This window comes from Cuculus canorus, chromosome 38 (assembly GCF_017976375.1).
Source record: "Cuculus canorus isolate bCucCan1 chromosome 38, bCucCan1.pri, whole genome shotgun sequence".
NCBI classification, from domain to species: Eukaryota; Metazoa; Chordata; class Aves; order Cuculiformes; family Cuculidae; genus Cuculus; species Cuculus canorus.
This window is the reverse complement of record NC_071438.1, coordinates 363,501-375,937: the sequence shown is the minus strand read 5'-3', so window position 1 is coordinate 375,937 and position 12,437 is coordinate 363,501. Positions and strand designations below refer to the sequence as shown.

The 12,437-nt window shown below is 60.4% G+C and overlaps 1 protein-coding gene across 3 annotated transcripts in view; it reads right to left on the bottom strand.

Annotated features, from left to right (window-relative positions):
• The window catches only part of ITGAL (integrin subunit alpha L), a 42,334-nt gene that overhangs the window by 7,046 nt on the left and 22,851 nt on the right, over positions 1-12,437 (bottom strand). For all 3 annotated transcript variants that reach the window (XM_054053054.1, XM_054053055.1, XM_054053056.1), the window contains 7 exons: positions 9,162-9,365; positions 7,070-7,200; positions 5,770-5,906; positions 5,514-5,665; positions 4,173-4,280; positions 2,411-2,626; positions 423-527 (listed from right to left, as the gene is read on the bottom strand). In XM_054053054.1, the coding sequence (XP_053909029.1) occupies positions 423-527; positions 2,411-2,626; positions 4,173-4,280; positions 5,514-5,665; positions 5,770-5,906; positions 7,070-7,200; positions 9,162-9,365 (1,053 nt within the window). The remainder of the gene's footprint in view (positions 1-422; positions 528-2,410; positions 2,627-4,172; positions 4,281-5,513; positions 5,666-5,769; positions 5,907-7,069; positions 7,201-9,161; positions 9,366-12,437) is intronic.

The window sequence follows — 12,437 nt, the reverse complement described above, 5'->3', positions numbered from 1 at the left end:
CTGTGCCCCATAGATCCCTGTCCCATAGATTCCACCCCACACCTCTGCCCCATGGATTCTGCCCCACACCTCTGTCCCATAGCTTCTGCCCCATAGATTCCTGCCCCATAGCTCTGCCCCACACCTCTGCCCCATCGATTCCGCCCCATAGCTTCTGCCCCATAGATTCTGCCCCATAGATTCCACCCCACACCTCTGCCCCATAGATTCCTGCCCCATAGCTCTGCCCCATAGCTCTGCCTCACACCTCTGCCCCATAGATTCTGCCCCATAGATTCCTGCCCCATAGACTCTGCCCCATAGATTCTGCCCCACAGCTCTGCCCCATAGATTCCTCCCCATAGCTCTGCCCCACACCTCTGCCCCATAGCTCTGCCCCATAGCTCTGCCCCACAGCTCTGCCCCACAGCTCTGCCCCACACCTGTGCCCCGGAGCGCAGGATGGGGCTCCCGAGGCCGCAGACTCTGCCCCACATCTGCCCCACAGCGGCCGCTGCCCCACACGCCATCGGCACCACCGCCGCCCCCTGCGGGACATGTGGGGCGCGACCCACAAGTGTGGGTCACACCCCCCAAGTGTGGGTCAGAGCCCCCCCTATACGGCTCCCCTGCCCCATAAGTGTGGGTCCCAGACCCCTAAGTGTGGGTCAGAGCCCCCATATATGGGTCCTCCGCCCCCCAAGTGTGGGTCCCGCCCCATAAGTGTGGGTCCCGCCCCCCAAGTGTGGGTCCCAGACCCCCAATGTGGCTCCCCCGCCCCATAAGTGTGGGTCCCGCCCCCCAAGTGTGGGTCCCAGACCCCCAAAATGGCTCCCCCGCCCCATAAGTGTGGGTCCAGTCCCCCAAGTGTGGGTCCAGACCCCCAATATAGGCCCTCTGCCCCCCAAGTGTGGGTCCCGCCCCATAAGTGTGGGTCCCAGACCCCCAATATAGGCCCTCCGCCCCCCAAGTGTGGGTCCCTGCCCATAAGTGTGGGTCCCAGACCCCCAAGTGTGGGTCCCGCCCCATAAGTGTGGGTCCCAGACCCCTATATGGATCCCTCGCCCCCCAAGTGTGGGTCCCGCCCCATAAGTGTGGGTCCCAGACCCCCAATATGGATCCCCCGCCCCATAAGTGTGGGTCCAGACCCCCAAGTGTGGGTCCCAGACCCCCAATATAGGCCCTCTGCCCCCCAAGTGTGGGTCCAGACCCCCAATATGGATCCCCTGCCCCCCAAGTGTGGGTCCAGACCCCCAAGTGTGGGTCCCAGACCCCCAATATGGATCCCTCGCCCCCCAAGTGTGGGTCCCGCCCCATAAGTGTGGGTCCCAGATCCCCAATATAGGCCCTCCGCCCCCCAAGTGTGGGTCCAGACCCCCAAGTGTGGGTCCCAGGCCCCCAATATGGCCCCCCCGCCCCATAAGTGTGGGTCCCAGACCCCTATATGGATCCCTTGCCCCCCAAGTGTGGGTCCCGCCCCATAAGTGTGGGTCCCAGACCCCCAATATGGATCCCCTGCCCCATAAGTGTGGGTCCCAGACCCATAAGTGTGGGTCCAGACCCCCCTATATGGGTCCCAGACCCCCCATATAGGTCCTCTGCCCCCCAATTGTGGGTCCAGACCCCCAATATGGATCCCCCGCCCCATAAGTGTGGGTCCCGCCCCATAAGTGTGGGTCCCAGACCCCCAATATAGGCCCTCCGCCCCCCAAGTGTGGGTCCAGACCCCCAAGTGTGGGTCCCAGACCCCCAACATGGATCCCCTTCCCCATAAGTGTGGGTCCAGACCCCCAAGTGTGGGTCCCGCCCCCCAAGTGTGGTTCCTCCGCCCCATAAGTGTGGGTCCCAGACCCCCAATATAGGCCCTCTGCCCCCCAAGTGTGGGTCCCAGACCCCCTAATTGTGGGTCCCGCCCCATAAGTGTGGGTCCCAGACCCATAAGTGTGGGTCCCGCCCCCCAAGTGTGGGTCCCAGACCCCCAATATAGGTCCTCCGCCCCCCAAGTGTGGGTCCCGCCCCATAAGTGTGGCTCCCAGACCCCCAATATGGGTCCCCCACCCCGTAAGTGTGGGTCCAGACCCCCAAGTGTGGGTCCCAGACCCCCTAATTGTGGGTCCCGCCCCATAAGTGTGGGTCCCAGACCCATAAGTGTGGGTCCCGCCCCCCAATATAGGCCCTCTGCCCCCCAAGTGTGGGTCCAGACCCCCAATATGGATCCCCCACCCCATAAGTGTGGGTCCCGCCCCCCAAGTGTGGGCCCAGACCCCCAAGTGTGGGTTCCAGACCCCCAATATGGATCCCCTGCCCCATAAGTGTGGGTCCCGCCCCCCAAGTGTGGCTCCCAGACCCCCAATATGGCTCCCCCGCCCCCCAAGTGTGGGTCCCGCCCCCCAAGTGTGGGTCCCTGCCCCATAAGTGTGGGTCCCCTCACCGTGTGGGCCTTGGCCCCGCGCAGCGCCAGCCCCTCTGCGCCCCACACTTGTAGGGCAGCCCCATAGGCGTCGTGGCCGCCGTTCCTCAGCAGCAGTCGCGCCCCATAAGTGGCCGTGGGGCGCCCCACAAGTATCCCGCGCCCCACGGCCACCGCCTCCAGCCCCACATCGGCCCGGCACGCGCCGCCCGCCCCACAGCGGCGCTCGAACGGGATCTGTGGGGCAGAGCGGGGGGGGGGGGGCTCAGACCCACAAGTGTGGGGCTGACCCACAAGTGTGGGGCTCAGACCCCCAAAAGGGGTTCCCAGAGCACCAAAGAGGGGGCTCAGCCCCACAAGTGTGGGGCTCAGACCCCCAAGTGCGGCTCCTGCCCCACAAGTGTGGGTCCCAGACCCCCAAGTGCAGCTCCTGCCCCCCAAGTGTGGGTCCCAGACCCCCAAGTGCAGCTCCTGCCCCCCAAGTGTGGGTCTCAGACCCCCAAATATGGGTCTCAGACCCCCAAGTGTGGGTCAGAACCCCTCAAATATGGGTCTCAGACCCCCAAGTGTGGGTCAGAACCCCAGAAATGTGGGTCTCAGACCCCCAAGTGCGGCTCCTGCCCCCCAAGTGTGGGTCTCAACCCCCCAAATATGGGTCCCAGACCCCCCAATATGGCTCCTGCCCCACAAGTGTGGGTCAGAACCCCCCAATATGGGTCTCAGACCCCCAAGTGTGGGTCCCAGACCCCCAAGTGAGGCTCCTGCCCCACAAGTGTGGGTCAGAGCCCCACAAATGTGGGTCTCAGACCCCCAAGTGTGGGTCTCAGACCCCCAAGTGCAGCTCCTGCCCCCCAAGTGTGGGTCAGAACCCCCAAATATGGCTCTCAGCCCCCCAAGTGTGGGTCTCAGACCCCCAAGTGTGGGTCAGAACCCCACAAGTGTGGGTCTCAGCCCCACAAGTGTGGGTCCCAGACCCCCAAGTGCGGCTCCTGCCCCCCAAGTGTGGGTCCCAGACCCCCAAGTACAGCTCCTGCCCCACAAGTGTGGGTCAGAGCCCCCCAAATATGGGTCCCAGACCCCCAAGTGTGGCTCCTGCCCCACAAGTGTGGGTCCCAGACCCCCAAGTGCGGCTCCTGCCCCACAAGTGTGGGTCAGAACCCCCCAATATGGGTCTCAGACCCCCAAGTGCAGCTCCTGCCCCACAAGTGTGGGTCAGAACGCCCCAAGTGTGGGTCTCAGACCCCCAAGTGTGGGTCAGAACCCCCCAATATGGGTCCCAGACCCCTAAGTGTGGCTCCTGCCCCCCAAGTGTGGGTCAGAATGCCCCAAGTGTGGGTCCCAGACCCCCAAGTGCGTCTCCTGCCCCCCAAGTGTGGGTCCCAGACCCCCAAGTGCGGCTCCTGCCCCACAAGTGTGGGTCTCAGACCCCCAAGTACAGCTCCTGCCCCACAAGTGTGGGTCAGAGCCCCCCAAATATAGGTCTCAGACCCCCAAGTGTGGGTCAGAGCCCCCCAAGTGTGGGTCCCAGACCCCCCAGTGCGGCTCCTGCCCCCCAAGTGTGGGTCAGAGCCCCCCAAGTGTGGGTCAGAACCCCCAAATATGGGTCTCAGATCCCCAAATATGGGTCTCAGCCCCCCAAGTGCGGCTCCTGCCCCCCAAGTGTGGGTCTCAGCCCCCCAAGTGTGGGTCAGAGCCCCCAAATATGGCTCTCAGCCCCCCAAGTGTGGGTCCCAGACCCCCCAGTGCGGCTCCTGCCCCCCAAGTGTGGGTCAGCGCCCGTCACCTCGAGGGTCACTCGTGGCCTCGTGGGTCTGAGGACGGCGTCGGCGCTGTGGGGCAGCGACAGCGAAGCCTCCAAACGGATGGGGCTGATGGTGTCCTCCAGGCACGGCTGTGGGGCAGACCCACAAGTGTGGGGCAGACCCATAAGTGTGGGGCAGACCCCCCCATAGGGCCCCCTCTGCCCCATAAGTGTGGGTCTGACCCCCATCACGGCTCCCTCTGCCCCATAAGTGTGGGTCTGACCCCCCCACAGGGCCCCCTCTGCCCCATAAGTGTGGGTCTGACCCCCCACAGGGCTCCCTCTGCCCCATAAGTGTGGGTCTGACTCCCAACAGGGCTCCCTCTGCCCCATAAGTGTGGGTCTGACCCCCATCAGGGCTCCCTCTGCCCCATAAGTGTGGGTCTGACCCCCCCACAGGGCCCCCTCTGCCCCATAAGTGTGGGTCTGACCCCCCACAGGGCTCCCTCTGCCCCATAAGTGTGGGTCTGACTCCCAACAGGGCTCCCTCTGCCCCATAAGTGTGGGTCTGACCCCCCCACAGGGCCCCCTCTGCCCCATAAGTGTGGGTCTGACCCCCATCAGGGCTCCCTCTGCCCCATAAGTGTGGGTCTGACTCCCAACAGGGCTCCCTCTGCCCCATAAGTGTGGGTCTGACCCCCATCAGGGCTCCCTCTGCCCCATAAGTGTGGGTCTGACCCCCCATAGGGCTCCCTCTGCCCCATAAGTGTGGGTCTGACCCCCCCACAGGGCTCCCACTGCCCCATAAGTGTGGGTCTGACCCCCCATAGTGCTCCCTCTGCCCCATAAGTGTGGGTCTGACCCCCCACAGGGCTCCCTCTGCCCCATAAGTGTGGGTCTGACTCCCCTCTTAGGCTCCTCCCCTCCCTTTAGCCCCGCCCCTCCCTCAGACCCCGCCCCCTCGTTTCCCTCACTTTAGCCCCGCCCATCCCCTCAAGCCACGCCCATCTATCCTCAAGCACCGCCCTCTATCAGCTCCGCCCACTCAAAGACCCCTCCCATCTTCTCAAGCCCCGCCCCCTCCCTCAAACTCCGCCCCAAATTCACCCCTTCAAGCCCCGCCCCCTCCATCACGCCCCGCCCCCTCAAGCACCGCCCCACGCGTCATCCCTGCCCTCAAGCCCCGCCCCCTCCCTCAACCCCTCCCCTCAAGCCCCGCCCTTCCCTACAAGCCACGCCTCCTCCCCTCGAGCCCCGCCCTCCCTCAAGCCCCGTCCTTCCATTCACACTCCGCCCCTTCAAGTCCCGGCCCCAGCCCCTCCCCACCAGCCCCGCCCCCTCCCGTCAGGCCCCGCCCCTTCCCCCTCCAGCCCCGCCCCTCACCGGCAGCCGCAGCTCCTCCTCCAGGCACTCGGTCCCCGCCCCCTGCGTCAGCCCCGCCCACTCCCTCCTCAGCTCCGCCCCCAGACCGCCCCTCCCCCTCAGCCGCTGCGGCTCCAAAACCACCCGGAACCGCAGGGGGGGAGGGGCCACACCTGGAGGGGGCGGAGACAGAGAGAGGGGTGTCACGTGGCTGGCGGATCACGTGGTTGAGAAGGGGCGGGGTCACGTGTGTATGGGGGGGGTGGGTGTGACTTACCCGGCGGGGGGCGGGGCCGAGGGCAGAGGCGGAGCGAGAGGAGCGCCCCCGCCCCTCCCCCGCAGTCCACGTCACGTGATGGAACGGCCGCCGGAAACGCCGAGAGGGAGGGGGAGGGGCGGAGAACGGGGCGGGACCTGAGGGGAGGGGGAGGGGTCAGGGGGGGACCCACAGCCGAGAGATGTGGGGCGATGTGGGGCGATGTGGGGTCTCTATGGGTCTCTATGGGGTCTCTATGGGTCTCTGTGGGTCTCTATGGGTCTCTATGGGTCTCTATGGGGTCTCTATGGGGTCTGTATGGGGTCTCTGTGGGTCTCTATGGGGTCTCTATGGGTCTCTATGGGTCTCTATGGGTCCCTATGGGGCTCTATGGGGTCTGTATGGGGTCTCTGTGGGTCTCTATGGGGTCTCTATGGGTCTCTATGGGTCCCTATGGGTCTCTATGGGTCTCTATGGGGTCTGTATGGGGTCTCTGTGGGTCTCTATGGGGTCTCTATGGGTCTCTATGGGTCTCTATGGGTCTCTATGGGGTCTCTATGGGTCTCTATGGGTCTCTATGGGTCTCTATGGGGTCTCTATGGGTCTCTATGGGGTCTCTATGGGGTCTCTGTGGGTCTCTGTGGGTCTCTATGGGTCTCTATGGGGTCTCTGTGGGTCTCTATGGGGTCTCTATGGGTCTCTATGGGGTCTCTGTGGGTCTCTATGGGGTCTCTATGGGTCTCTGTGGGTCTCTGTGGGTCTCTATGGGTCTCTATGGGGTCTCTGTGGGTCTCTATGGGTCTCTATGGGTCCCTATGGGTCTCTGTGGGTCCCTATGGGTCTCTATGGGGTCTCTATGGGGTCTCTATGGGTCCCTATGGGTCTCTATGGGGTCTCTGTGGGTCTCTATGGGTCTCTATGGGGTCTCTATGGGGTCTCTGTGGGTCTCTATGGGTCTCTATGGGTCTCTGTGGGTCTCTATGGGTCTCTATGGGTCTCTATGGGGTCTCTATGGGTCTCTATGGGTCTCTGTGGGTCTCTGTGGGTCTCTATGGGGTCTCTATGGGGTCTCTATGGGTCTCTATGGGGTCTCTGTGGGTCTCTATGGGGTCTCTATGGGTCTCTATGGGTCTCTATGGGTCTCTATGGGGTCTCTATGGGGTCTCTATGGGTCTCTATGGGTCTCTGTGGGTCTCTATGGGTCTCTATGGGTCTCTATGGGTCCCTATGGGTCTCTATGGGGTCTCTATGGGTCTCTGTGGGTCCCTATGGGTCTCTATGGGTCCCTATGGGTCAATCTATGGGTCGCTGTGGGTCTCACCTGAGGACAATGACGTTCCCCCACGTCCCCACTGTCACATCCACCATTCCGTCCCCCGTGAGGTCCTTCTCTCCATCCACCGATTGTCCAAAGTACTTCAGACCCACAGCGATGTCCCTTCCGGCCAAACGCTGCCCCACGGCAACAGCGTCACCACCGCCTCCATCTCCTCCTCCATCTCCTCCCTCTCCTCCATCTCCTCCTCCATCTCCTCCCTCTTCTCCTCCATCTCCTCCATCTCCTCCATCTCCTCCTCCATCTCCTCCATCTCCTCCATCTCCTCCTCCATCTCCTCCATCTCCTCCATCTCCTCCTCCATCTCCTCCCTCTCCTCCATCTCCTCCTCCATCTCCTCCATCTCCTCCATCTCCTCCATCTCCTCCATCTCCTCCTTCTCCTCCTCCATCTCCTCCTCCATCTCCTCCATCTCCTCCTCCCTCTCCTCCATCTCCTCCATCTCCTCCATCTCCTCCTCCATCTCCTCCATCTCCTCCATCTCCTCCATCTCCTCCTTCTCCTCCTCCATCTCCTCCTCCATCTCCTCCTCCATCTCCTCCATCTCCTCCATCTCCTCCATCTCCTCCTTCTCCTCCTCCATCTCCTCCTCCATCTCCTCCATCTCCTCCATCTCCTCCTCCATCTCCTCCTCCCTCTCCTCCATCTCCTCCTCCATCTCCTCCCTCTTCTCCTCCATCTCCTCCATCTCCTCCATCTCCTCCTCCATCTCCTCCATCTCCTCCATCTCCTCCATCTCCTCCATCTCCTCCATCTCCTCCTCCATCTCCTCCATCTCCTCCATCTCCTCCATCTCCTCCATCTCCTCCATCTCCTCCTCCATCTCCTCCATCTCCTCCATCTCCTCCATCTCCTCCTCCATCTCCTCCTCCATCTCCTCCATCTCCTCCATCTCCTCCATCTCCTCCATCTCCTCCATCTCCTCCCTCTCCTCCATCTCCTCCTCCATCTCCTCCCTCTTCTCCTCCATCTCCTCCATCTCCTCCATCTCCTCCTCCATCTCCTCCATCTCCTCCATCTCCTCCATCTCCTCCATCTCCTCCATCTCCTCCATCTCCTCCATCTCCTCCATCTCCTCCTCCATCTCCTCCATCTCCTCCATCTCCTCCATCTCCTCCTCCATCTCCTCCTCCCTCTCCTCCATCTCCTCCATCTCCTCCATCTCCTCCTCCATCTCCTCCATCTCCTCCATCTCCTCCATCTCCTCCTTCTCCTCCTCCATCTCCTCCTCCATCTCCTCCTCCATCTCCTCCATCTCCTCCATCTCCTCCATCTCCTCCTTCTCCTCCTCCATCTCCTCCTCCATCTCCTCCATCTCCTCCTCCCTCTCCTCCATCTCCTCCATCTCCTCCATCTCCTCCTCCATCTCCTCCATCTCCTCCATCTCCTCCATCTCCTCCTTCTCCTCCTCCATCTCCTCCTCCATCTCCTCCTCCATCTCCTCCATCTCCTCCATCTCCTCCATCTCCTCCATCTCCTCCTCCATCTCCTCCTCCATCTCCTCCATCTCCTCCATCTCCTCCTCCATCTCCTCCATCTCCTCCATCTCCTCCTCCATCTCCTCCTCCATCTCCTCCTCCATCTCCTCCTCCATCTCCTCCATCTCCTCCTCCATCTCCTCCTCCATCTCCTCCATCTCCTCCATCTCCTCCATCTCCTCCTCCATCTCCTCCATCTCCTCCATCTCCTCCTCCATCTCCTCCATCTCCATCTCCTCCATCTCCTCCTCCATCTCCTCCTCCATCTCCTCCATCTCCTCCATCTCCTCCATCTCCTCCTCCATCTCCTCCTCCATCTCCTCCATCTCCTCCATCTCCTCCATCTCCTCCTCCATCTCCTCCTCCATCTCCTCCATCTCCTCCTCCCTCTCCTCCATCTCCTCCTCCATCTCCTCCTCCATCTCCTCCATCTCCTCCTCCATCTCCTCCATCTCCTCCATCTCCTCCATCTCCTCCTCCATCTCCTCCATCTCCTCCATCTCCTCCCTCTCCTCCATCTCCTCCATCTCCTCCATCTCCTCCATCTCCTCCATCTCCTCCTCCATCTCCTCCATCTCCTCCATCTCCTCCCCTCTCACCTGACTGTAGATGTCCTCCACCCCTCCAGTGGTCCCTGAGAAGATGTAGACGGCTCCGCTCCCGTTGTCCTCCAGAGGAGCTCCTACGGCCACGTCGCGACGATCGTCTCCATCGATGTCCCCCAACGTCGCCACCGAGGCCCCAAATTGACCCAAGGGCTGACCCGGAGCGCCCCAAAGCTCCTGAGATACCACCAGGGAGTCCTGGAGGGGGAGAGGACAACCCTGGAGGACATCATCTCCTCCTTTGCACCAGCGATGGTCACAACATCTCCTCCTTTTATGGTCCCATCATCTCCACCTCCGTTCCCATCATCTCCACCTCCGTTCCCATCATCTCCACCTCCGTTCCCATCATCTCCACCTCCGTTCCCATCATCTCCATCTCCGTTCCCATCATCTCCATCTCCGTTCCCATCATCTCCGTTCCCATCATCTCCATCTCCGTTCCCATCATCTCCACCTCCGTTCCCATCATCTCCATCTCCGTTCCCATCATCTCCATCTCCGTTCCCATCATCTCCATCTCCGTTCCCATCATCTCCATCTCCGTTCCCATCATCTCCATCTCCGTTCCCATCATCTCCATCTCCGTTCCCATCATCTCCATCTCCGTTCCCATCATCTCCATCTCCGTTCCCATCATCTCCACCTCCGTTCCCATCATCTCCATCTCCGTTCCCATCATCTCCATCTCCGTTCCCATCATCTCCATCTCCGTTCCCATCATCTCCATCTCCGTTCCCATCATCTCCATCTCCGTTCCCATCATCTCCACCTCCGTTCCCATCATCTCCATCTCCGTTCCCATCATCTCCATCTCCGTTCCCATCATCTCCATCTCCGTTCCCATCATCTCCATCTCCGTTCCCATCATCTCCATCTCCGTTCCCATCATCTCCATCTCCGTTCCCATCATCTCCATCTCCGTTCCCATCATCTCCACCTCCGTTCCCATCATCTCCATCTCCGTTCCCATCATCTCCACCTCCGTTCCCATCATCTCCATCTCCGTTCCCATCATCTCCATCTCCGTTCCCATCATCTCCATCTCCGTTCCCATCATCTCCACCTCCGTTCCCATCATCTCCACCTCCGTTCCCATCATCTCCATCTCCGTTCCCATCATCTCCATCTCCGTTCCCATCATCTCCATCTCCGTTCCCATCATCTCCATCTCCGTTCCCATCATCTCCATCTCCGTTCCCATCATCTCCACCTCCGTTCCCATCATCTCCACCTCCGTTCCCATCATCTCCATCTCCGTTCCCATCATCTCCATCTCCGTTCCCATCATCTCCACCTCCGTTCCCATCATCTCCGTTCCCATCATCTCCATCTCCGTTCCCATCATCTCCATCTCCGTTCCCATCATCTCCATCTCCGTTCCCATCATCTCCACCTCCGTTCCCATCATCTCCATCTCCGTTCCCATCATCTCCACCTCCGTTCCCATCATCTCCATCTCCGTTCCCATCATCTCCATCTCCGTTCCCATCATCTCCATCTCCGTTCCCATCATCTCCACCTCCGTTCCCATCATCTCCATCTCCGTTCCCATCATCTCCACCTCCGTTCCCATCATCTCCATCTCCGTTCCCATCATCTCCATCTCCGTTCCCATCATCTCCATCTCCGTTCCCATCATCTCCATCTCCGTTCCCATCATCTCCACCTCCGTTCCCATCATCTCCATCTCCGTTCCCATCATCTCCACCTCCGTTCCCATCATCTCCATCTCCGTTCCCATCATCTCCATCTCCGTTCCCATCATCTCCATCTCCGTTCCCATCATCTCCACCTCCGTTCCCATCATCTCCATCTCCGTTCCCATCATCTCCATCTCCGTTCCCATCATCTCCATCTCCGTTCCCATCATCTCCACCTCCGTTCCCATCATCTCCATCTCCGTTCCCATCATCTCCATCTCCGTTCCCATCATCTCCATCTCCGTTCCCATCATCTCCATCTCCGTTCCCATCATCTCCACCTCCGTTCCCATCATCTCCATCTCCTTTCCCATCATCTCCATCTCCGTTCCCATCATCTCCATCTCCGTTCCCATCATCTCCACCTCCGTTCCCATCATCTCCATCTCCGTTCCCATCATCTCCACCTCCGTTCCCATCATCTCCATCTCCGTTCCCATCATCTCCATCTCCGTTCCCATCATCTCCATCTCCGTTCCCATCATCTCCACCTCCGTTCCCATCATCTCCACCTCCGTTCCCATCATCTCCATCTCCGTTCCCATCATCTCCATCTCCGTTCCCATCATCTCCATCTCCGTTCCCATCATCTCCATCTCCGTTCCCATCATCTCCGTTCCCATCATCTCCATCTCCGTTCCCATCATCTCCATCTCCGTTCCCATCATCTCCACCTCCGTTCCCATCATCTCCACCTCCGTTCCCATCATCTCCACCTCCGTTCCCATCATCTCCATCTCCGTTCCCATCATCTCCACCTCCGTTCCCATCATCTCCACCTCCGTTCCCATCATCTCCATCTCCGTTCCCATCATCTCCATCTCCGTTCCCATCATCTCCATCTCCGTTCCCATCATCTCCATCTCCGTTCCCATCATCTCCATCTCCGTTCCCATCATCTCCACCTCCGTTCCCATCATCTCCACCTCCGTTCCCATCATCTCCATCTCCGTTCCCATCATCTCCACCTCCGTTCCCATCATCTCCATCTCCGTTCCCATCATCTCCATCTCCGTTCCCATCATCTCCATCTCCGTTCCCATCATCTCCATCTCCGTTCCCATCATCTCCATCTCCGTTCCCATCATCTCCATCTCCGTTCCCATCATCTCCACCTCCGTTCCCATCATCTCCACCTCCGTTCCCATCATCTCCATCTCCGTTCCCATCATCTCCACCTCCGTTCCCATCATCTCCATCTCCGTTCCCATCATCTCCATCTCCGTTCCCATCATCTCCATCTCCGTTCCCATCATCTCCACCTCCGTTCCCATCATCTCCATCTCCGTTCCCATCATCTCCGTTCCCATCATCTCCACCTCCGTTCCCATCATCTCCATCTCCGTTCCCATCATCTCCATCTCCGTTCCCATCATCTCCATCTCCGTTCCCATCATCTCCATCTCCGTTCCCATCATCTCCACCTCCGTTCCCATCATCTCCATCTCCGTTCCCATCATCTCCACCTCCGTTCCCATCATCTCCATCTCCGTTCCCATCATCTCCATCTCCGTTCCCATCATCTCCATCTCCGTTCCCATCATCTCCGTTCCCATCATCTCCGTTC